The sequence below is a fragment of the Ovis aries genome, chromosome X (assembly GCF_016772045.2).
Source record: "Ovis aries strain OAR_USU_Benz2616 breed Rambouillet chromosome X, ARS-UI_Ramb_v3.0, whole genome shotgun sequence".
NCBI lineage: Eukaryota > Metazoa > Chordata > Mammalia > Artiodactyla > Bovidae > Ovis > Ovis aries.
Window position 1 is genome coordinate 31,941,315 of NC_056080.1, and position 26,726 is coordinate 31,968,040.

The 26,726-nt window shown below is 37.3% G+C and overlaps 1 protein-coding gene across 9 annotated transcripts in view; it reads right to left on the minus strand.

Annotated features, from left to right (window-relative positions):
* DMD (dystrophin) overlaps positions 1 to 26,726 on the minus strand; it is a 2,668,835-nt gene that overhangs the window by 1,578,266 nt on the left and 1,063,843 nt on the right. For all 9 annotated transcript variants that reach the window (XM_060407875.1, XM_060407877.1, XM_060407874.1 and 6 more), the window contains one exon: positions 14,430 to 14,580. In XM_060407875.1, the coding sequence (XP_060263858.1) occupies positions 14,430 to 14,580 (151 nt within the window). The remainder of the gene's footprint in view (positions 1 to 14,429; positions 14,581 to 26,726) is intronic.

The following is a 26,726-nucleotide window of genomic DNA, read 5'->3' on the forward strand; positions in this document are numbered from 1 at the left end:
TAATATAAATTATTTATACACACAGATACATACTAGGTGTTTTATTATGTATTTCTTGCCAGAATTTTTATTGAAGTGATGCATTTGTTACACTTTTCAGATTTTAAAAAATCTGTCATGGTCCTAATTAAATTTCTATACCATTACTTGATACAAATGTCAGCAATGTTTGTTTTCTAATGTCAACTAAGAATTTTTTTTCGTTATGACAAGAGAAAAGGCCAACAGTGAAATTTAACATTAAAAATGCTTATATTTGGCCAACTTAGATTGTGTTATACCTCTGTAAATAATTCCATTTCTTATAAATTATTATATATCTAAAAAATCTGACAAAATTTGTTGTTCCCTTAGTACATATTCACATTTTATGACTTAAGTATGACTTTTCTTCTATTTCCTTCAAATGTTTCAGTGGTACTGAATTCTTGCACTAACCCATGCCAAGTTGGTCTTCAAAATGTGGTTAGAGCAATCACTGAAGAGTCACTTCAAAGTTTACCTCAGACTTAGGCCATTTTGTCCTTTCTTAGCATACATGTGAAATAATGTTTGGGAAATAAAGTCATGAAAATATTTAAGGAAAGGTAATTATTATATCTGACAGTTAGAAGTGAAGAGCAACAATTAACAGAAAGGTAGAGGAATAGAAAAGAAACACAAGGCTGGGTCTCTTGTAAGTTACACAGGAGAGTATACAGTACTTCCCTTGGTAACAGTATATGTTAAACAACATGAAACAGAGAACACTGGTTGCCTATGAGCATAGTTTATTTTATTGTTTCTTTTACTTTAATAGGAAACTGCCAACACTTGCAAGTCCTACATACACACAAACATACCTAGAAATGACACAGGTCATTGGTTCTGCACCGATTCTACGGCCATCTACTGCCTCCTCACATATCACTTTAGATTAATATTATTAGAAATATGCTTAATAAACTATTAAGTAATTCATAGTTTTTACCTTATCCAACTAAACGTACACAAAATGAAAGGCTATATTCAGTACAAACTGTGCAAAAATATAAAGAAACCAGAATAGTTTCTAAGAACAGGGGATAAGTGTAACATTTGGGAAAGTACAATCTTAGAAAAGCCAGGTTGGGAACAAAAAAAAAAAAATCCCTAGATACTTATGAACAATTAGTTAATACAATAATCTGGACATAAATTGATTTTATTTTCAAATAAAAACATCCCAGGCAAACCAGAAAACTGGTGGGTAGGCAGGATATCATTCTCATCACCTTTTATCTTGTGGCTATTCTTATATCCTTCTTTCGATCATCTCTACACTGGGCTAGGCTCTGCATTCCCTATTCTATCTATTCCCTGAATGAAATGACTCAGAAATGATTGGTCATTTTATTTTCAGTCCAATATTGACTTTAATAAGCCTGACTGGTCACTGTGCTGTCTAGTCCCTCATGAGGATCTATTTACAGTATGCAATTTTATTATCAATTTGCTAAATATTTTAAATAAGTTTCCTCACCAGGCTCTCCTAGAAGAGCTTTTATTTAGATAGCTACTTATTTAGCCATTATTTTATAGTTATATTAGTCTTTATAACAGAATTCATTTGTTACCTTTTTATTAGAAATAAATGTTTATATTTTTTCCAACTCCTAAGCTACAAGAGTGAGGGGCGGGGCACTAAAGAACATTTCAGTGATGTTTTTTAAAAAGCAACCAACACTTACCAATTTCAAGAAGGAGGCTCAGTAAATGTGAAAAATTGTTGTAAAAACAGAGCTGACCATTAATATGCCCATGTATCTTTCAGAATATGTGAAAAAGAACACAGAGTGACAAAAATTATGTGTACGGTTAAAGTGTGGGATCTAACGTCAGAATTCCTAGGTTTGAGTCCTGCAGGTATTGCTAACCAGCTATGTGACCTTCTGAAAGTTTCCAACCACACCGAACATCAGCTTTCTAATTTTCAAAACTGGGATAATAAATGCGCCTATTTCATTAGATTGGAGAAGGAAATGGCAACCTACTCCAGTACTCTTGCCTGGAAAATGCCATGGACAGAGGAGCCTGGCAGGCTACAGTCCATCGGGTTGCAAAAGAGCTGGATACAACTGAAGCAACTTAGCATGCATGCATGCAATCTTTCACTTTTTTTCCTCTTCCTGGTGAATAGTAAGAGTGCCTGAAGAACCAAAGACAAAGGTTCATAACATTTTGCAAGAATCAGTGAACCAAAGTCACCCCAAAGAGAAAGAAACGCAAAAAGGCAACATAATTGACTGAAAAAAGTAAAAGTCCCTCAGCTGTAACTGTCTCTGCAACCCCATGGACTCTACATTCCATGGAATTCTCCAGGCAAGAATACTGGAGTGGGTAGCCTTTCCCTTCTCCAGGAGATCTTCCCAAGCAAGGGATTAAACCCAGGTCTTCCATACTGCGGGCAAATCCTTTACCAGCTAAGCCACAAGGAAAGCCCTATTTTAGCAGAGACCAACTCAATTAAGTGAGGAATAGAGTTTTTGCTTTCCTTCTTGTTTTACCCTCTGCAGAGGGCAGAAACGTCTAATGAATAAGCATTATTGGAGAAATAAGGTATTAAAAAAATAAATAAAGTGATATCTGTAAGATGAAGGGGTCTTGGATAGTTACGTTTTAGTAGATGCACTGATGTACTTTAAAACAGGGCTGTAACATTTTGAGCCATGTAACTGACTCAGTGCTCAACAGTTTCTGAGTAACCTATTAGCTGGAATCACTTGATTTTTTAAAATACGAACATGGGTATGGACTGTATTTTTTAAAATTAAATTGAATTAATGGCATTATCTCAAATGTGAGGTTATCCTTAGGATCCGTTGCTTGTTTATAGTATTTATAGGAAATTATATGTCTTCTCAACTACATTAAAAAAATTAAAAGTGAGTATCATCTGTATAGTACTCTGTAGACCATAAAGTGTGATGCTGCCCTTTTCTACATAACTCATCACTTCTTTACATCATAAGATGATTATTACCATACTAATCAATTTCATTTGGGTAAAAGTCATGTCTTATATAATACTAACACCTAAGATAATCTATATAATTCTGGGTATCAGGGTTATGCAGTTATTTAGTAAATTATTTTATCAACAGTATAAGATAGGTATTCACATCATCATCATCATCATCCTAACTTCATACTTGGAGAAACTGAGGCACAACATAGTTAAGAAACTTTATGAAGTCATTGAGCTCACAGAACTGTGTTTTGAACCTAGAGAATATGGCTTCAGAATCTGTGATATAACTCCTCTCACATAAGAGATATTAATATTGATGAAATAAGCATATGACGTAGATATATGTTTCATATAATTCCACATCATAAGGCACATAAATAGAAACTTAGAAGCTCCTGTGTGTAAGAGTGTGTGTGTACTCAGCTGAGTTTCAGGTTTTATCTCTCTCGTGATACTTGAATTCAACCTATTACATTTGGAAGATTACTAACACAAAACTTGCTTTACACACACACACAATAGTTAGGTCCTCCTACAAGCTTTTACTGTTTGGAAGAAATGCTCATGTTGTTGTTTTCAGTCACTACATCATGTCCACCTGTTTGTGAACCACATGGACTGCAGCACACCAGCATGCCCTGTCCTTCACCATCTCTCAATTTGCCAGAAACTCATGTCCATTAAGTCGGTGATGCCCTCCAATCATCTCATCCTCTGTCCTTCCCATCTACTCCTAAGCTCACTCTTTCCCAGGATAGGGTTCCTTTTCAATAAGTCTCTTCTTATCAGGTAACCAAAGTATTGGAGTTTCAGTTTTGGTATTGGTCCTTTCAATGAATATTCAGGCTTGATTTCCTTTCAGTTTAATTCAGTTGCTCAGTCGTGTCTGACTCTTTGTGATTCCATGTACTGCAGCACACCAGGCCTCCCTGTCCATCAACAACACCAGAGTTTGCTCAGACTCATCTTCACGCTCAGACTCATCTCCACTGAATTGGTGATGCCATCCAACCGTCTCATCCTCAATTGTCCCCTTCTCCTCCCGCCTTCAATCTTTCCCAGCATCAGGGTCTTTTCCAAGTAGTTAGTTCTTCACATCAGGTGGCCAAAATATTGGAGTTTCAGCTTCAGCATCAGTCCTTCCAGTGAATATTCAGGACTGATTTCCTTTAGGATGGACTGGTTGGATATCCTTGCAGTCCAAGGGACTCTCAACAGTCTTCTCCAATACCACAGTTCAAAAGCACCAGTTCTTCAGTGGTCAGCTTTCTTTATAGTCCAAATCTCACATCCATACATGACTACTGGAAAAACCATAGCTTTGACTAGATGGACTTTTGTTGGCAAAGTAATGTATCTGCTTTTTAATTAGCTGTCTATGTTGGTCATTACTTTTCTTCCAAGGAGCAAGAATCTTAATTTCATGGGTGCAGTCACCATCTGCAGTGATTTTGGAGCCCAAAATATAAAGTCTGTCTGTTTTCCCTGTTTCTCCATCTATTTGCCATGAAGTGATGGGACCAGATGCCATGATCTTACTTTTCTGAATGTTGAGTTTTAAGCCAACTTTCCCACTCTCCTCTTTCACTTTCATCAAGAGGCTCTTTCTGCCATCAGGATGATGTCATCTGCATATCTGAGGTTATTGATATTTCTCCCGGCAATCTTGATTCCAGCTTGTGCTTCTTCCAGCCCAGCATTTCTCATGATGTACTCTGCATATAAGCTAAATAAGCAGGGTGACAATATACAGCCTTGATGTACTCCTTTCCTTATTTGGAACTATTGTGTTGTTCCATGTCCAGTTCTAACTGTTGCTTCTTGACCTGCATACAGGTTTCTCAGGAGGCAGGTCAGGTGGTCTGATATTCCCATCTTTTGAAGATTTTTCCACAGTTTGTTGTGATCCACACAGTCAAAGGCTTTGGCATAGTCAATAAAGCAGAAATAGACATTTTTTTTTTTTTTGGAACTCTGTTGCTTTCTTGATGATCCAGCAGATGTTGGCAATCTGACCTCTGGTTCCTCTGCCTTTTCTAAATCCAGCTTGAATATCTGCAACTTCATGGTTCACGAACTGTTGAAACCTGGCTTGGAGAATTTTGAGCATTACTTTGCTAGTGTGTGAGATGAGGGCAATTGTACAGTAGATTGAACATTCTTTGGCATTACCTTTCTTTGGGATTAGAATGAAAACTGACCTTTTCCAGTCCTGTGGCCACAGCTGAGTTTTCCAAATTTGCTGGCATATTGAGTGCAGCACTTTCACAGCATCATCTTTTAGGATTTGAAATAGTTCACCTGAAATCCATCACCTCCAATAGCTTTTTTTGTAGTGATATTTCCTAAGGCCCACTTGACTTCGCATTCCATTATGTCTGGCTCTAGGTGAAGGATCATACCATCGTGTTTATCTCAGTCATGAAGATCTTTTTGTATAGTTCTTCTGTGTATTCTTGCCAGCTTTTCTTAATATCTTCTGTTAGGTTCATACCATTTCTGTCCTATATAGAGCCCATGTTTGCATGAAAAGTTCCCTTGGTTATCTCTAATATTCTTGAAGAGATCTCTAGTCTTTCCCATTCTACTGGTTTTCCTCCATTTCTTTGTACTGATCATGGAGGAGGGCTTTCTTATCTCTCCTTGCTATTCTTTGGAACTCTGTATTCAAATGGGTATATCTTTCCTTTTCTCCTTTGCCTTTTACTTCTTTTCATAGCTATTTGTAAGGCCTCCTCAGATAACCATTTTACCTTTTTGCATTTGTTTTTCTTGATGTTCTTTAGGATTGCCTTAACAGTGATATGTGAATGACAAATGCTAATCACAAAAATTATTTTTAATATAAAGTTTTAAGCAGTAGTCAGAGGTGCAAGTTACTTTTATTTATATGGCTTAGTTTCTTTATATACTGCTTTTTCCCCTTACTTTTCTCTTGTTAATCATTCCTACTTAGATATTCTCTCCTGCAATCTGTTTTTCATAATGCTGTCTTTTGATATGATCATGGGATCTCCCACCTAGAGGATACATGTTTTTCTCCTATGGTTCCTATTCACTGCCCCTTGAAGGTCAGGTAATGTCCATATGGAAACTGATGAAAGAAACAGGACAACATAATTTTCAGGTCTTCTCCATCCTTTCTAAAGAATCTTGGAAGAAGGGTTAAGTTTTTAAGCCTAGCTTAAAGGGGCAATCAACACATGATAGAGGCTAAGACTGAAAACATAAGGGCAAAGCAGAGACCTTACAATCTCTATGAAGTTCAACCTAACTCACAAGACCAGAATTCTATACTGGCTATCTATGGTAGGTAGCCAGCTGAGAATTTGATTGTGTTGAATGGTTTTGCTTTTCTGCATAACCAAGGCTCACAAGCTTGATTTCTATGAACATACACAAGTATGCCTGCTGGTAGTATCTTTTGTGACATTTATAAAAAGATATCAAGTTTATAGCCACTAAGATATTTGAACAGAGAATGAAACAGAGAAGGAATGAAAAAAAAAGAAAAGAGTTAGTGAGAGGGCACTGAGATAATATCCCCATGTAAGCTGCTTTAAAGATGTGTTCTTCACCTATATGAGGGCTTTCTTGCTCCTGTTCATAATTATTGCTTATTTAAATTTTAAGTTTCATGTCTCTGCCAGTGATGAAGCCTCTGCGTGTCATAGAGCTAGTCACAAGTAATGAAAGCATTTGCTTCAAAAAACTTTTACTGAGCATCAGTTATGCAATTCACATGCTAAATACTTGGCTAGAACTGGAAAAACACAGAAGTCTCTCTGGCTATCTGGCTATAGCATAGTAGGTTTTTTCCCTCTAATTATTGATATATTATTTACCTTTACTGCCATAGCTATCAGACATTCACCAAGCACTTGTGGGGGTAAACGATTGGAAATAAAAATTTCATAGCAGTAACCAATAACATGTACTTCTAACCTTGCTAAAGATGGAAGAGAGCTTACTAATCACTAAAAGCACTGTTTGATTCTATACTATTTGATTCTACTGCATTCGTATGCTTTTTCAGAATCGCTTGTCCTCCTCCCAATTATTGTATTTCTTTCTTAGTACTGTCTATTTTTTAAAAAATCCAGCTTGGGTCTCCCAATTGCCCAGTCTCAGAATCTGTTATTTTAAACTGATAATTTCCTAAATTCTAGCCTCTCTGGTTCTGCTGTTGATTTCCAAAATAATTTCCATTGACATTGCTTTCTGTCAGGCTCTATATACTTTCTGCAGTATCTTCCTAACATATCCTGGATTCCTGTTCAGCTGTGATCTAATTTATCTTACAAGATGTATCTCCCTAAAATGGAAGATACACTTTCCTAAATCCCCACTGTCCTCAGTTTAATTTATCATCAGTAATGGATCCCTACTGCCTATAGCATAGCTCCAAATGCCTGCCTTGAGTTAAAGACCCTCCATGATCAGGTGGTGGTCCTCCAGCAGTGAGCACAGTGCAACACGTGACCAAAACAAGTACCATACCTTATAATGCCCCACCTCATTTCCTTTGCCCAAATCACTATTTTTTAACTTTTTCAAGCCATTGGCCATATTATGCCTTATATAACAGCCACTTGTTTTCTGTGTCATTATCTGATACACCAGCATGTGAGCTTCTCGAGGAAGATTCCATGCACAGTAGGTCTCTGTATTTTTCACAACAGCTATTTTGTTTTAATAAATGTCTGTGCAGTGATATGGATTAAAATGCAATGGAATGAAATGAAATGTCAAATCCTTTGGCAGGATTACATCTAAACCTTCCCATTACATGACTATCCAGATCATTTTAAAGGTCACTGGAAGAGATATTTCACAGTCTTGGCAATCCAAATGTTTGTGATTAACTAAGCTTTAAGGAAAGGATAGGTGACTGTGCTTCTAAGAGAACATTTAATTTGTATTAATCAGTACTTAACAAAGAGCATTTACTAAAGTCATAATATCAGGTACATGTCACACTGATACCTGTACATTCTAACAACTTGTAAAGTAAGGACTTTGTTGTTGCTGTTACTAAGTCAGTGTAACTAATTATAAAAGTCTAAACCTCTCAAAAAAATTGGAAACTTAGATACTAAACTAAGCTTTAAATCTCATCTCAGTGTGACTGAGCTATGAGACAAGATTCTTGAGTCAATTATGTTCTTTTTGATTAAAATACTCTCCAAAATAGCAAACATCTTTCAATTAATGAAATTTCAAGCCCACAGCAGACTTCTATTGTCCTCAATAATGTTGTCAGTCCTTCAAGGGAAATCCTTTGATTCCTTATCAACATCACTAATAAAATCTTTCTAAGACAGAAATAACCAACCAGAATTATTTCTGACATGTCCCGTCACAAGAAAATTGAGAGATTCAATTTGTTCACTCCAAAGAGAATCACTTTTGGGGGACTTGGATCTAAAGTCAGCCTCTAAATTCTTTCCCCAGAGCAACAGAGATGAAGAATTACTGGTCTCTTTCAAATTTTGCAGCAAATTGGACTTTTCCCAGCTACTCAGAGATAATAGTTTGACCAGATTTAATAGTAACCACCAATATAGGATCGATCGCTTTACCTTGCCTAATTGGCAGCTTCAGTAAAAGTGACTTATTTCCATGACATTTCACAGTGGTTGAATTTCTAGCCTGCCTCGTAATAAAGTGCTGTTGAAATGAAGATAGCAAAGGATGCTGTCACAGAACATAGAGAAGCATATCTGTAATATGCATGGTGTGCTTGCAAGATTTGCCCTCCAAGTGAGACAGAGAGAGAGAGAGAGAGAGAGAGAGAGAGAGAGAGAGAGAGCGAGCGAGCGAGCGAGAGAGAGCACGCGCAAGAGGGAGTAAGAGAACAGCAGAGTGCACACTAGAGCCCTCTGATGTGAGAATGTAAACCCATTCCCAGGAACAAAACCTGTGTCTCTCCTTTAATTTTGTTATCTTTAATTATCTCTTAAAAATAAAATGGATGGATATAATGTTTATAGATATGAAGCTAAAACAACTAAATGGTCTATTGATGAGAAGCATGGTGATGTAGCAGGGTGGGGCTACTTTCTGACTACTCCAAGGTTAGTGATGCATTTCATTGTCAGAAGGAGAAATTTCCTTATTTTCATTCACTAACAATCCTTGGGAAGAAAAGCTGCAAAGTAAATCAGTGATTATTTAAATAAGGCTTTAGTTTGAATTCAGTTACCTAAGCAAGAACATTTATCCTTTCTTCTGTTTTATGACGCATGGAAAGACTAACACAAGTAATTTACTTCTTTTAGTGTATATGTCTAAAAAATATATGTTTCTAATTTAAACAAATTAGTCTACTTTATAAATTATTTGATTTTGTCAAATTTTTGTCTTCTCACTGTAATTATTTCAAGTAACGAGAGAATTATCAACCGTTAGACTTTCTCTTCACTATGTAATGCATTTTTTCCTTGTCTTAATTTTATAAAAATTAATATATTGTGAAGTGGGTTTAAACAATTAAAGGTAGAAGCTAACCTCACTTTCTGTGCCAGTAAACCAATCCCTTCCGGTTTTCCTTATGCACTTATATGAATAAATCCTAGATATAAATGATTATAAATCAGCTTGCATACAATTACGTTGTTTCATTTTTGTTTCAAATTATTCTCTTCAAAGCAGTTTCATACTCATCAGAAATGGCCCATTTTCAAGTAATGGACAATCTATTCAAATTTTATGACAATATTAGACATATTTCCATTCCATTCACTATTTATCCTCCAGAGGAAAGTGTAAAACCTCTTAGGTAATTGGCAGAATACAAAGACCCTGGACGTCCTAACCTCCATGAGGGCTCTGTTCCTGGTTTCCAGGTGAGACCTTTGCACATAGCTGTCCTAAGTCATTCACACTCATGGCTGCCCTACCATTCTCTGCCACTTCTCTCTTGTGGGCCTGCTTCCTGGCTTCCTCTTTAGACTCCGGGCATCCAGGGCTGACATTCTTCCCTCTGATATTCAGGGTCACTGCCCATAGTTTTGCCCTTGCTGGAAATGCATGACATTCCAAAGCTAATGGAAACTTTGAAACCAAGACTGGAAGGAACACTAAAAATCAATGGGCTCAACACTTTCATGTCCAGCATGAAGATACGGAGAACCTGAGAGATTCAACAATTTCTTAAAATTACGCGTGTAGTTGATGGTAAGCTGGGATAACCCTCAGATTTCTCAGGTGAGAAGGTTGTCTTAGCTTGGGTTCCTTCCTGAACAGACCCTAAGCCAAGTATTGGGGTACAAATGGTTTATTTGAGAAGTCATCTCAGGAGACATTATGAAAGGGCAGGACTGTGAGACAGCTGACCATGTGGACTTCTGGGGCCCAGTCTTGCTGGGAAACCTCTGAGGAACTCTGGAAATTGAGAGATGCTTTGGAATCATCCTGACATGGGGCAGGGATTCGAGAATATTTATCTATCATCTCCCATCCCTCCTTGGTTAGTGGCAGCTCTGGCAGTACTAACTACTTTTTGCCCATGTTTGAACTGGCTGAGATTCTCCTATGGCCAGCAAATGCCGTCAGACTGAGAGGAAGTCACTGGTGTATATAGAATCCATCTGCACACAACTTCCAGTGTAGGCCAAGGGGAAGCAAATGGGTATAGGGTCTATCAGAGGAACACGACACACACAGCAAAAGTGGTCCAGGTCAAGGTCTAGCAATGGCTCTAACTTTATCAGATGTGCAAATAAAATTTATGTGACAAAGGGAACCTCTTTTAGTCACAATTTACGTGTGAAAATTAGAATACAGTTGATGCTTTATTTTTCCCCAGTGGCACAGTAACCAGGATTACCATAGCTCTGCTCCTGCTGCTGCTGCTAAGTCGCTTCAGTCGTGTCTGACTCTATGTGACCCCATAGACGGCAGCCCACCAGGCTCCCCCGTCCCTGGGATTCTCCAGGCAAGAACACTGAAGTGGGTTGCCATTTCCTTCTCCAATGCATGAAAGTGAAAAGTGAAAGTGAAGTCGCTCAGTCGTGTCTGACTCTTAGCGACCCCATGGACTGCAGCCTACCAGGCTCCTGCATCCATGGGATTTTCCAGGCAAGAGTACTGGAGTGGGATGCCACTGCCTTCTCCGTAGCTCTAACTCTCCCCAAATTGCTTAACCTTAAGCTGTTGTGGCCAAAGGATGGTTTTGGCTGCAGCAAGATCAAAAACCAGCTCCATTTGTCACAGAAACTGAAGCTCATGAAATAAGAAAGAATTCTAGGACTTTGAAAGAAAGGTCTCCTTCATCTGCATGAAGGAACTGTGAAGCTAACTCTCTAAAAACTATATATATAACATGAAGTTGGGTGAGATACAGATTTAGAAGGTCTGAGTTAAGAGAGCAGATATTTCCTTTCAAAGCCATAAATCCAAGAAGCAGAGACTCCTGAATAGAGCTGTCAGATAAAATCCAGGATGCACAGTAAAATCTAAATTTCAGCTGAATAATAACTAATTTGGGACACACTTTTACTAAAAAAAAAAACAAAAACAAAAACAAAAAACAAACCAAAAAAAACCCTCACTGTTGATGTGAAGTTCAAATTTAACTAGGTTTAACTAGGCTAGGCTTCTTGCATTTTTATTTGCAAAATGTGGCTACCTTAGTCTTAGACCAGTCATGAAGGTTCTTCTGTATCTGTGTGCGTCGCGCACAGGTGTGTTCTGATGGACTGAGCAAGACTCTGTTCCTATAATAAAATCCAGAGCTAGCTAGTTTTATAATGGTTATTAGAATTAAGCATTTTCACAATGCAAATGATTTAATTATATATATATATACATAAAATCTTAAAGACTCCACAAAAAAACTTAAGAGTAAATAAATTCACTAAAGTTGCAGGGTACAAAATCAATATACAAAAACCTGTTTTATTTCTATACAATGACTAAAAATATCAGAAAGGAAAATATTTTTAAAATCCAATTTACGACTGCATCAAAAGGATAAAATGCCTAGCAAGAAATTTAACTTTAATTCACCTAGCATCAAGTTTGACCAATAAAGTAAAAGACCTGTATGCTGAAAACTGTAAGGCACTGATGAAAAAAAACTGAAGACACAAATAATTGAAAATATATTCCATTCTCACTGATTGGAAGAATACTGTTAAAATGTCCATACACCTAAAACAATCAAGATATTCAATGCAATCCCTATCAAAATTCCAACATTTTTCATAGAAATAAAACAAGCAATCCTAAATTTTGTATGGAACCACAAAAGACCTCAAATAACCAAAGAAATCTTTAGAAAAAAAAGAATAAAGCTGGAGACATCAAGATGCCTGATTTCAATTCATATTACAAAACTACAGTAATCAAAACAGTACAGTATTGACATAAAAAAACAGACATATAGATCAATGGAATAGAATAGAGAAATAAACTCAAGCAAAAAAGGTCAATTAGTTCACAGCAAAGGCTTCCAGAAGATACAAGGGGGAAAGGACACTCTCTTCAAAGAAATGGTACCAGGAAAACTAGACAGGAACTGCAAAATAATGAAATTAGACTGCTATCTTTTAGTTTACACAAAAGTCAACTCAAAATGAATTAAAGACTTGAATGTAAGATCTGAAGCCATAAAACTCCTTGGAGAAATCATAAGTGGTAAACTCCTTGACATCAGTCTTGGCAATGTTTTTGGATCTGACCCCAAAATCAAAACAAACAAAAGCAAAAATAACTAGTGGGAATATATCAAACTAAAAAGCTTCTGCACAGCAAAGGAAACCATGGACAAAATGAGAAGGTAATTATCAAATGGGGAAAAAAAACACTTGCAAAGCATATATCTGATAGTGGATTAATATCCAAAATACATAAAGAACTCAAATGTCTCAACAGCAAAAAGATATATATCTGATTAAAAAAAAAAAAAAGGTCAGAGGTTTTCTTTTTCCAAGAAAATATACAAAAGGCCAAAAGACACATGAAAAGATGCTCAACATCACTACGGAACTGCAAGTCAAAACCACTATTATCAAAAAGACAAGAACTAACAAATGTTGGGGACAATGTAGAGAAAAAGGAATCCTAATGCACTTGTTGGTGGGAATGTAAACTATCACCGCCACTGTGAAAAACAGCATGGATATTCTTAAAAATAATTAAAAATAAAACTTACACATGATCCAGCAATTCCATTTCTGGATATTTATCCAAAGAAAACAAAAATACTACCTTGAAAAGATATATGCACCCTCATGTTCATTGCAGCTTTATTTACAATAGCCAAGATATGGAAACAACACAAGGAGTTGTTTCCTAATTCATCATCGATGGATGAAAGCATAAAGAATGTGTGGTATTATATATGTTGTATATATGCCACAAAAAGACAAAAGAATAATAAAATCTTGGCCATTTGTGACAATTTGGATGATCTTGAGGGAATTATGATAATAAAACAAGTCAGGCAAAGACAAATATTGTTTGATTTCACTTACATGTATAATCTAAAAGTCATTACAAACAAACAAAGCAAAACTTACTGACAACAGAATGGTGGTTGCCAGAGGGGAGGGGGTCTTGGGCACCAGGTGAAATGGGTGAATGGGCTCAAGAGATACAAACTTCCAAATATAAAATAAGCAAGTCACAGGGATGTAATCTATAACATCTATAATCAATAATATTTGGGTACATATTTAAAAGGTGCCAAGAATGTAAATCTTAAAAGCTCTCTTCACACACACACACACACACACACACACACACACAAAGGATTTTGAACTTTATATGGTGATGGATGTTAACTGTAGACTTATTGCACAGATCATTTGGCAGTATTTACAAATATTGAATCATTATACTACTTACCTGAAATGAATATGTCAATTACACCTCAATTAAAAAAAAGGATGCTGAAAAGAAAATTTCTGTAGAAATTCTAATCACAGAAACAATAAATACTTGCAGGTAACCAGGGAGCATAATCATAAATGTACAAAATAAGATGGAAATATTAAAATTATTAGATGCTATATTTGACAGGAAAGCAATGTTACAGATGTCCATTTTTCATTAAGCTTGGCCTGCTGTAAGCAGACCTTATGAATTAAAGGTAAAAACATGTTTAAAAAAATCTTGCCTTATTATGTAAATTTGCTTTTCAGGTAATCCTTACAGAAACTCTCTTCCAGGAAACCAAAATTTTAATAAATCACATAGCCGCATTGTTCTCTTCCAGGAATATATTTGAATTTTTTTCAAGTATGAAAAGCCTAGCTATTTTGTATTCAAAACAGTAAACACTGCAAAAATATTAGGCAAGAATTATTTTAAACCTTTTCTCATTTGAAGCTTTAGTTCTTTCTTATCTGCAAACCATGCAAGTGTATGTACGTAATACACATATACACAGTTTGTTTTCCAGATGAAAGCAAATAGCATCAAATATACTAACCTTATGCTGCTGTACTTGGCGTTTTAAGTCCTCAAGATCAGGTCCAAGGGGCTCTTTTTCCATTTTCCTTGTTCTCTCTTCTGTTTTTGTTAACCAGGAATTTAACTCTTTCAGTTGCTGATTCTGGAGATCCATGAGAACTTTATGTAAACTGAAAATTTGAAAGATACCTAATTATTGCTTCTGTCGAAACAACTTTACTATTATTAAACCTATCACTAGGTAAAACTATTGACATTTGAACGTGTGTTAACATGGTTTGGCATTTGTTGGACATTAAGAAAGAAGGTGAATAAAACCCGTAATCAATCACCTCTGAAGGTATTCTTTGTTCAGCATATGATAGTCCACACATTCCAATTTTTAGAACATTTCACACAGCTAACTAAATGTGAACATGATAAATAAAGTGAGAGTCATCTCTGGTAATTGAGCTAGTAATGTACCCTGGCAATTGTTTGCTTTTATGTCCATTATTTTAATATACGTGTGGTAATAAAACATGGCTACAAATTCTCTGTCATAGTATTAAGAGATGGAGTCAATGTTCCGTGCTCATGAATATGGACTGGCCTTGTGATTTGTTCTGACCAACACAATATGGCAGAAGTGACATTATACAAGTTCTAAGCGTAGGCTGTAACGGAATGAGCGCCGTTTGTGTTCTGTCTCTTGGGATCCCGCTGCAGTGCTGTAAGGATGCCCAAGCTGACTACCAAATGATTAGAGACCATCCTGAGAGTAACTCTGGAGGATAAAAGGCAATCGTAAAAGTTATGCTTCCTGATGAATGAAGCCCAGTGAGTGACCCCAGCTATACCACAATCTCAGAACAACAACCTAGATGAGCCCTGACCATATTCTGGACCTACAGAATCATGATGTAATTATAAATTTTTGTACTAAGCTGCAGTTTTGGAGTCATTTGTTATGCACAAATAGATAAGTGAAAGAATTTCTTTTTTTCTTTTTGTCGAGGATGTATACATTAGTGGGCCGGGCAATGGATTTAAAGTCCAAACACTTGGTTTTAGTTCACAGCCTGGCTATACACCTTAGAACTAAGATCTTAAATCTTCTCAGTGTGAATATCGGCATCACAGACATGAGATGACATCTTGCTTATCAACCACACAACTTCATAGTAAGGATGAAAAGTAAAATTTAGGTTATTTCATCTATTAATTCAACAAAATGTTGAGAGACAAAAGAGAAGTGTTAGTATAAATTTTAAGGTAAATATTCTTTCAAAGGCATCTTTGAGAACCAGAGTAGACTGCGTACTGATTTTAAAATGTCAATAAGGAAGACATAATTTCAATTATTTATTATTCTTAATTATAAAATTTTTACCAGAAATTTCCATTAATCAACATATTTAAACATATAAAATACACACATAACTGAGAGTGTTTAAAATCATTTCAGTTCAGTTCAGTCGCTCAGTCATGTCTGACTCTTTGTGACCCCATGAATCCCAGCACACCAGGCCTCCTTGTCCATCACCAACTCCCGGAGTTCACTCAGACTCATGTCCATCGAGTCAGTGATGCCATCCAGCCATCTCATCCTCTGTCGTCCCCTTCTCCTCCTGCCCCCAGTCCCTCCCAGCATCAGAGTCTCTTCCAATGAGTCAACTCTTCTCATGAGGTGGCCAAAGTACTAGTTTCAGCTTTAGCATCATTCCTTCCGAAGAACACCCAGGGCTGATCTCCTTTAGAATGGACTGGTTATACCATTTATCATTACAGCTTTAACCTTTTAGAGACACAGGTCCCCTGAGGCACATTGTAATCAGAAGTCTATGAGAATGAGCTTTCGTTCATCAAACAGAAAAAGTAGACATTTTCTTTTTATGGGAAACAACATAAAGCATCCATTTAAGTGGAAGCAAAAACTCAAAGTTGACAGTTTAAGTTTCTTAGACAATGAACACCATCCTGGCATTGCAAGGTATATAAATCTTTTACTTTATTGGTTCAGTTAATCCCTTGAGAACTGACTTGATAACAAGATTTCATGAGAATTGGCTGCAATATCATTCCTTGTGTTTGCTGTTTTTCCTGCCTGGTTTGTCCTTACATTGAGCTAAAAATCTCACATTTCAGAAACTAAAGAAAAACATGCCATATCATTATTTATAGTTGAAGAAATGTTTCAAGTCCAACATACATGTTAGTGTTAATAAGGAATTTCATTTTAAAATATCATTTTTTTTTAACTTTTGGAGAGATGTTTCATTCAACAAATATTCTAGAAACTCCTGTTTGTTCAGTTCATTTCAGTCGCTCGGTCGTGTCCAACTCTTTGCGACCCCATGAATCGCAGCACGCCAGGCCTCCCTGTCCATCACCAACTCCTGGAGTTCACTCAGACTCACGTCCATCAAGTCAGTGATGCCATCCAGCCATCTCATCCTCTATTGTCCCCTTCTCCTCCTGCCCCCAATCCCTCCCAGCATCAGAGTCTTTTCTAGAGACAGACAAAAGAAAACATCCTCATATTCAAGTAGCTTAGAGACTTTTAAGGAAATATCTATGTCAACAATTATAATAGTATGAGGAAATCATTCTAGTTATATTTGTATATATTCAGAGGGGACATAAAAATGGCTCCACGTTGACCTGGGCTCTTTACAAATGATGTCATTACACAACACAGAGACTGAGAGTTGAGACTTGAAGAACTGAGTCATATACTTATTAAATGTGGAATTACTGAGTACTTAGATACTACGAACGGTGAAGCGACAAAGACCCTTACAGTCATGGGGGTCACAGATAATATATAGCTCCTGAGGTCATTAATTAATTGTAATTGAGATCATGCTATGAAATGAAAGTAACTGAATTGAGTTTATGATGTAAGGAAAGACTTTTCTGAAGCACTAATCTTTGAATAACTCTAAAGTTTTAAGTAAGAGGTGGTAGTGAAGAGGATGGGGTAAACACTTTCTAAATAGAAGGAATCATCTGCGCAAATTTCCTAAGGCATTAGAGGATCAGGAAGGCCAATACAGTTTGATGATATAAGGTGTGGGAGAGTTATACAGTGTTATATCCTACACTAACCCATGAGTTCTGGGAAATTTCTTGAGCTCTGCCTGAAAATGTGAAGTCTGAAGCTCAAGTGACCTTTGTTATTTAACAGTGATTTCACCTTACGAACCTAAATTCAGAGACTAACCACTAAGAATGGATGTACCAAAAAGTGCTTTCTCAGGTATTGCATCTTTTATAGGTGGAATGTAAAAATATGGAGCTGAAGGCTCTTGGAGGAGGGGCTGGCATGGCTGGGTGGAAAATGGTGTATGGGGACACTCAGCATGCAGCCTGTGTGGTTCAATATTATAATGACTGGTACAATCACATCACTGTATCCTAGCCAAAGAAATCCCTGCTTTTCCTCTCTAGACCAATGGTTCTCAAAGTATGGTCACTTGAAACAACAGCATCATTCCATCCTCTTGGGGGATGTCTTTGTGTGTGTGTGTATACACACACCAAGCTTATGTGTGTATATACACATACATATTTATATATAGTGTGTATATATATGATTTTAATGCATATGATATAAGAGATCATATCGCTTAGGATGAAAAATCAACTAAAATTATGTAAAATTTTACTATTTTAAGGAAAAGTATTAAATATATAATGATAAAGACAAGTGCAGAAATAGTAGAAATTGTGAAAGTGGAGCATATTTAACTTCTGTTTGAAAAACACTTAAAGATTACATTTGGTCCTCATTATCACTTAATGAAGTAGTTAATACTGTTATTTCAATTCTGAGGACACTGAAACTTGGAAAGGTTAAAGAACTTGCTCAATGTATTTCAGTGACATGCACATCAGTATATAAATGCTAAGCTGTGACCCAGGTCTGTGCTCTTAACCTTGAATCATTTCCTTCTTTATTGATAAAATGTTATACTAGGTTGGGTCATATGAAGTTGCCAGTGTTTGAGGTTTTTATTCTGTAAAAATGATACTTTCATTCTGTTTAACTGAAAACACTATTAAAATGAGAAAGTCCACATTTCCAACTAACATTCTCAAGATGCAAATAAATTAGGGAAATTTATCAAATTCATAAAACAAAAATCTACCACCCACAGGCAAGGAAAGAGTTTGCATTTTTCTTGGTTTCATTTTATGGTTTTCAAGTGGTTATTTAGAAAGGGACATAAAATCAAAGGGAGAATGGAGCATAAATACATGACTGGCACTCGAGAGAGGAGGCAGCTGAACTGGAATAAAACAGCTCCAGACAGGAGACAGCCCTGACAAAGTCTAGAGACAGAAGCATGTCAGGATATGACAGGACGAACTGCTGCAGCCAGCCTCCCACTGTAAAAGTACCTGAGGACAGATGCAGACTAGTGAAGCCAATACATGGAAAGAGCTCGCGACTCTGAGGACACAACTGAGTCACAGACTGAGTGGTTTGGAGTCACTCCAACCGGAGAATTATTGTAATATAAGATGATAGATAATGGCTTTAACCAGTGCTTCCCAAATTTTACATTTTAACATTTTACTACGTCCTCATGGATTTTAACTCAGTGGGTCTGAGGAGGGGGCTGAGATTCTTCATTTCTAGCAAATGTCCAGGGGATGCCAATGGTACTAGTGCATGGATCACACTTCAGAAAGCAATGCTGCAAACCACTTTGAGTCCAGTTATTTGTTAGGGGCAGTAAAAAGCACCTTAAGGAATATCATTTTCAAATAATTGTATATGGAGGTCTGTCGCCCACCTCACATCCACTGCAGGAGAGACCTTCATGAACAGAAAAGAGATCAACACAAACATAGGATTTGCTTCACAGAGACTCTGCTGGACTTGGGGGAAACATTTATTCCCTAATCAGTAGTGCCCAGTAGAAAGTGAAAGTTGCTCAGTCATGACAATCAGTGAAAGTGAAAGTTGCTCTTTGTGACCCCATGGATTATACAGTCCATGGAATTCTCCAGGCCAGAATACTGGAGTGCGTAGCCTTTCCTTTCTCCAGGGGATTTTCCCAGGCCAGGGATCAAACTCAGGTCTCTCTCATGACCAGCGGATTTCTTACCAGCTGAGCCATCAGGAAGCCTAAGAATACTTGAGTGCGTAGCCTATCCCTTCTCCAAGGGATCTTCATGACCCAGGAATCGAACCAGGGTCTCCTGCATTGCAGGCAGATTCTTTATCAGCTGAGCTACCAGGGAAGCAGTTTCTATTCTAGACCTGCTCTTGCTGTTGTTCAGTTGCTCAGTCGTGTCTGTCTCTTTGTGATCCCATGTAGTATAGCATGTCAGGCTTCCCTGTCCTTCACCATTTCCCAGAGCTTGCTCAAACTCATGTCCATTGAGTCGATGATGTCATCCAACCATCTCATCCTTTGTAGTCCCTTTCTCCTCCTGTCTTCAACCTTTCCCAGCATTAGGGTCTTTTCGAATGAGTCATCTGTACCCATCAGGTGGCTAAAGTATTGGAGCTTCAGAATCAGTCCGTCCAATGAATATTCAGGGTTGATTTCCTTTAGAACTGACTGGTTTGATCTCCTTGCAGCCCAAGGGACTCTCAAGAGTCTTCTGCAACACCACAGTTCAAAAGCATTAATTCTTTGGTGCTCAGCCTTCCTTATGTTCCAACTCTCACATCTGTACATCACTACTGGAAAAACCATAACTTTGACTATATAGATCTTTGCTGGCAAAGTGATTATCTTTGCTTTTTAATATGTTGTCTAGGTTTGCCAGACAATAGAGGCATTACCATCAATCCTAATGATACAGGAAATACTATTAGCCCCAATTTACAGATGGGTAAACAAAGGTTTCATTTCAGTTCAGTTCAGTCGCTCAGTTGTGTCTGACACTTTGCGACCCCATGAATTGCAGTACTCCAGGCCTCCCTGTCCATCACCAACTCCCGGAGTTCAACCAGACTCACGTCCATCGAGTAAGTGATGCCATCCAGCCATCTCATTCTCTGTCGTCCCCTTCTCCTCCTGCCCCCAATCCCTCCCAGCATCAGAGTCTTTTCTAATGAGTCAATTCTTCACATGATTACCTGAGTCAAAAGGCAAGCAATGGGGGGTGTGTGGGGGGGGTGGGAATTGGGCATTGTGGCCCTGGGGTCTGCTTCACCATCATGCTGCCTAGGTGGCACTAGTAGTAAGAATCGACTTGCCAATGCAGGAGAAGCAACAGACGTGGGTTTGCTTCCTTATCAGGAAGATCCCATGAAGGAGGAAATGGCAGCCCACTCCAGTATTCTTGCCTGGGGAATCCCACGGAAAGAGGAGCCTGGTGGGCTACAGTCTATGGGGTTGCAAAGAGTTGGACACAACTGAGCACACGGCACAAGACATACTGCCTTTACTAATGTTACTTCATTTTTAGAGATAACTTTTAAATCTATTCCTCATTTCCTTTATGTCAGTGATTATCAAGAAGGAAAAACAGAAAAATAAAAGGCCAGTTAGTAGGATTTTCTCAATTTTTGTCATTAACAGATCATTTTACTCTTTTTTCTCACTTAAATAAGGAGAGTCAAATCCCTTAGCATGAGGTTTCCATTAATGATACAAACCACAATACACTTTGAGACCCAATTTTGATCAAAGATAAGGTGACAAGGGAAAATGAATGACCAGACATTTTAAACATTTGTAACGTTTCATTAAATGTATGAATCAGAAAACCTGATAAACCCCTGGCCAAAAGAGCAAACATTGCTTTAAAATAGAAATGCAATATTGGTAAATTTAAAGAAAAGTTTCAGTAACATATGTACAGACACATAAAGCCTTTTTGTCATATGGCAATAATGAATGGGCTATATGAAGTGCATCCATGTTTTTCAATTCTCACAGTTTAGAACATTTCTCAAAGCTTACTGAATGCCCTGTGAAACATAAAGCTCAAAACTACGCATCCAATAAAATGGAGACCCCAAACGCATAAGACTTTCATCAGCACCGTCACCTCTACCTTACCCCTCTACTGTCACTGTATCTCCACCACCAATCTCGGCCAGTGCCCTACATTTCAAGTCTATCACCAGCATTTCTGCAGGTGGTTAATCCCTCCTGCTGCCCTGCACCTCCTTGCCTCAAAAAAGTCCATCCTCTCTCCTCCAAGTCCCAATGGCATCTTAAAAGGCCCACTTGCAAAATCTGACACTGTTCAGTGGTTTTCTGTCTCTAAATCTTAGGCACTGGAATAGTAGGAATTTCCATTGGAGAATGAATAGCAGATAAAAGTCTAACAGAATCCTATGAAGTGTTTCTTTTTTTCCCACCAAAATGAATGCTCACTCTCTTCTCTACAGCATCAGCACTCCCACCAACAGGTGCACTGATATCTTAGGTGAGGGGAGAAAGCACAGAGACCAGGTCATATACATTTTCCCAAAGCTCCCACTAATTCTCATTGTTACCCTTCTATTACACCCTGCAACCCGGTCTTGGAGAGCACAGTCTTAATTCAACAGCCTCACAGGAAATATTTTAGAAAGAACTCGCCTGCAAAGTTTGCCTTTCAACAGAAATGAAAGCATCCACACTGCCTCAAAATCAAACATGTATTAGTATTTATTTTCCCACAGAATGAAGTTGAAAAATAGTACTGTTTAAAAGGATTCTGTGAAACATAAATACACAGTTTTCAAAATACTGATCTATGTTATCCCTCCATCCATAAAGCTCAACAACAGTTTAATTATTGACATTCTTCAACTATACAGAGAAAAATTAAAGTTAAAAATGCAAACACATTCATTTGCATTTTGCACATTTACATTCAAAACAGTAACAGTAACATAATAAAGAAGCTGCATGGCTGGATGCAAAAGATTCTTGTGGCAAATACATTATAGAGACACTCAATTCAATCTTCCTGATTCAATACTTACAAAGTGAGTGATGAAACTCCCAGGTGTCATCACAAACCAAAGAGGACTCAAATACAATGATTAGAAATCTGTTTAAATTATCTCTAGTGAAAATGAGGTATGGTGACATTCTGAGATCATAATCATTTGCATGACAATAGAAGCCCACTCTCAACTTCAAAAATCATGTCACTCTATAATATCTGGCACACACTAGACACATGATAAATATTGCTTGAATGCATAAATGGTATCAATTATCAGATATAAGATATAGTACAAAAATGTAGATACTTTTCTAATCAGAAACATCAGAATTAAGATTATACTATAAAACATCAACTTCCATTAAATGTTCTCGTGTTAAGACAGTTCACTGATTTAATTAGCATCATTTTTTTTTTAGCCATAAATGAGAATGGTATCATTTTACCCAGCACACTGAATCTTTACATTCACTTTCCTTTGCCATAGCCATCACCGTGGCTGTTACCTCCCTGTGATCAGGCCTTCCCTTAAATATTACCTTAAGACGGAGGCCTTCCATAACTGACCAAGCATGCACAGTAATTCAATGGGTCATTCTCTAAATCTATCCCCTGGTTGTTTTTTTTTTTTTTTCTTTTCCATCATTTACAGCCATGTGCTATGGCATACATGTTATTGTTTCTTAGTCACTAAGTCACGTCCGACTCTTTGTGACTTCCTGGACTGTAGCCCACTAGGCTCCTCTGTCCATGGGATTTTCCAGGCAAGACTATTGGAGTGTGTTGCCATTTCCTTCTCCGATGATATACATATTTTACATATTTTTCAACTGTCTCCTCTCATGAAGAAGGCATGCTCAACAAGACAAAGATTTAGTTTGTTTTGTCCACTGATACTTCCCCAGTATCTGTAACAGTGCAGGGGACGTAGGAGATAAGAATTGTTAGTCAGACAGATGAATGAATAATTAAGCTTAATTTCTAATTACCATTATTTATCTCCGTGAAAAAGCACTGTTCCAAAAAAATGTTATGCTTGACTCTCATTTCTATGAATTCCAGAGATTTGGCTTTCCTACTCATAATTTAAACTATGAGAGTCACATACTTTATATTATTGGAATAAGTCATGTCCACGTTTTAACTGAGCATTGTTTACAAAAAGGTTGTCATGGACCATCATACTGATTTGAACCTGATCAAATTACTATATGCTAATAACTTTTAATTAGGCCACCAATGAATTGTCAATACTCTCACATTGTCTATTGTATATTCTTTCACAAGAATCTTGCTATTTTATCGATGACCCATGAGAGAGGATGGCAACATCTGAGTACTGAATGAGACATCACCAGCACCATTTTGGGAGTTTCTGAGAAAGTAGTTAATACATTTGGCCCACCTCAGTTGAAAGAAAAATTGGGGGCTTAGGAATCACCTGAGATCTCATTAAATTGTAGATTCTAATCATGCAGTGTGAGGCCTGAGAGTCTGCATTTTAAATTAGGTCTCAGGTGATGCTGTTGCTAGTGGTTCTTGAACTACCTCGATCTGCGAGGAGTTCTAATTTTAATATGATTAGAAAGAAATGAATTCATGAAACAGTGTTATATAATGGCAAGTAAGAGACTAAGATTATACTCTGCTAAAAAGTTCACTGCAGTGAATTCATTTAACAGAGCTACTTAAGAAACACTTTCATTCATTGATCCATTCATTCAGATACTCACATGGCCATGTGTTAGTCACTTCACTTGGGAGAAAACAACCCTGCTACTTGTTCACCTCTTTTACTCTATTCACTCTCACATACGTTATCTCACTTCCAGGTTGGAATAGAAGTTTAAAAGGAAAATAAAAAACATGAGCCAGAGTTGTTAGACATATTTTTCTCTCCAGTCAAAGTGTTGACGGCGATTCACAATTATTTCCCATGTTATGGTTTATATTTTCACCCAGATACTATTCATCTCTCTCCTCCTGCTGATATAAACCAGAACATAACTTCACTTGGCCTCCTTACTGACTTGCCTTCATTTTTCTTCCCTCAACATCACAAAGGTTTTAGTTTCCCCCTGCATGTCCTAACCACAGTTATCAGAGAAGCTGATGGAACTTGCTGTGCTTATCTTTATGAGTCCTTGTAGAAATGTCAGTAAATCTCTTTTGCTCTCTGCAGGTTGCATTTTTCAATCAAATTAATTAGTTTATTCATAGAGAAGAAAATCTTCTGTTGTCCCTATGCCAATAGTCTTCTTGTCCTTCCACAGTGGGAAGTTTTGTCTTTTTCTTCTCTCTCCCTCACCTCCCACCACCCAAAGGGTATTCTGCAGCATAAAAATGAAACAAAATAAAAATCATTTGCCTACTCATCTGTAGGTTCCAACTCGAGCATGCCAACAGATACTGTCTTAATTATTTTAATTATGCAATCAATGGAACTTAGTTTTTTCATTTCAATCTCATAATCACTGCTAAAGATTGATAACTGACCAATAGTAGCATGTTTGCGCCAAAGTAGTGGTGGCTAGAAGTATCTTTAAAAAGTTCTTTATTATATTAGCTTTTGCTTCATTATCTCATTATGAATTCATGTTCACAAAGATATCAGAATTGGAGAGAGAAGAAATTATTAAGGGAAGAATCAAATGAGAACAGAATAAAACAGGGAGAACAGAAGAAGCACCTATATGTTTATGTTTTTTACTTATATTCCTTTGCAAGGAATATTTTTAAATGTTTCAATAATCAAATTATAATTTCAAATATTATTTTAATCACCCTGCTCATGGTCCCTTTCCCCCAGAGAAAACATCCACAAGCAAGTCCTTTGGGGAAAAATGAGCAAGGCAATTAGAACAAGCTGGAGGGGGAAAAGTGAAAAAAATATATATATATATATTCCCTGGTGGCTCAGATGGTTAAGAATCTGCCTGCAGTGCAGGAGACCTGGGTTCAATCCCTGGTAGGGAAAATCCCCTGGAGAAGGGAAATGCTACCTACTCTAGTATCCTTACCTGGGAAAGTCCATGGACAGAGGAGCCTGGCGGGCTCCATGAGGTTGCAGAGTTGGACACAACTGAGAGAATAACACTTTCACATAGGCATAGTTACACAGTATGGCTAAAATAACTAACCCACGGCTAGTCATTTGTAATGATGATCATTCTTTATACTCCATAATAATTTCATGTCCACAATCTACTTTTTACACCCTATCTTGGCCAGTATCTTTTAGAGGTGTGTCAGCAATCAGTAACTGAGTACCACAGAGGGGAAGTCACCTGGTTCACAAAAACAGGAGTTGGAAAAAGGGAGACCTTATCCCTTAGGAAAATTTGAGTAGATTGAGCATAAGTGGGAAATGAGAGCATTTCGTTACCTCTGTGTTTTTAAAACTTTGTTAATGGCTTATAGGATAAATTCCCTAGATACAACCTTGTATAAAGGTAGCATCTGTATGTATGAGGCAAAGATGTCTATTTCCTGGGGTGGGGAGGAGGAATCTTGACTATTAGAAAGGTAAAAAGGAAAATAAACACATCACAAATGGTTTATACATTAGTGACTGGGGTAAGATCGTAGAGTAAACACATGTATGATTACAACCACCCCCTGACATAAGATACTAGCATCTTTTACCTGGGTAATATCAGGAAAGTAATAGTAAGAGACACTGTCAATATTATCTCTTATCTGATACTGGTATCACAATGGTCCTGTCTTCTTCCAGTGGCATTACCAATATTTTCTTTACCTGTTTTTCCCCTACTTAAAACCTTCTGATGACTTTTTGTCACATTTATGGTAGATGTTAAAGTCCTTGATTTTACCCTGACACTGCCATACATGACAAGACCCCTACCTATCGATAGATTTCAACCCCATTTCATACCTCAGCTATCTAATCTTCCCTCCTGCAACTCTCCAGCCACAAATGCCTGTTGGTTTCTCTAACAAGCCAGAGTGTCCCTATTTTAGGGCCCCTGCATGAGCTTAGCAGCAGCAGCAGCATGAGCTTTTCCCTCTGTCTGAAGTATACTTCCTCCTGATCTGCAAATGGTGACTCCTCCTTGTCATTCAAATTTGAAATTAAATGGCACCATGCTAGACACAACATTCCTGGGTCACACAGGCAAAAGAGGCCCCTCAGGCTCTATCACACTAACTTTTAACCTCTTCAAAAAGCATATTCCTATCTGATATTTTTCTTGTGTGTGTGTGTGTGTGTTTCTTTTTTTACTGGATGTGAGACACTGTAGAGCTTCTGGAACCTTGCCTTTTGTATTCATTACTGTATATCCAGTGCCTTGAAATGTAGATGGTATTTTGAGGCACTTCACTAATACTTATTAATATTATTATTAACATTCATGCATATATAGATAGATGCAGATACAGATACATACATAGATGTAGA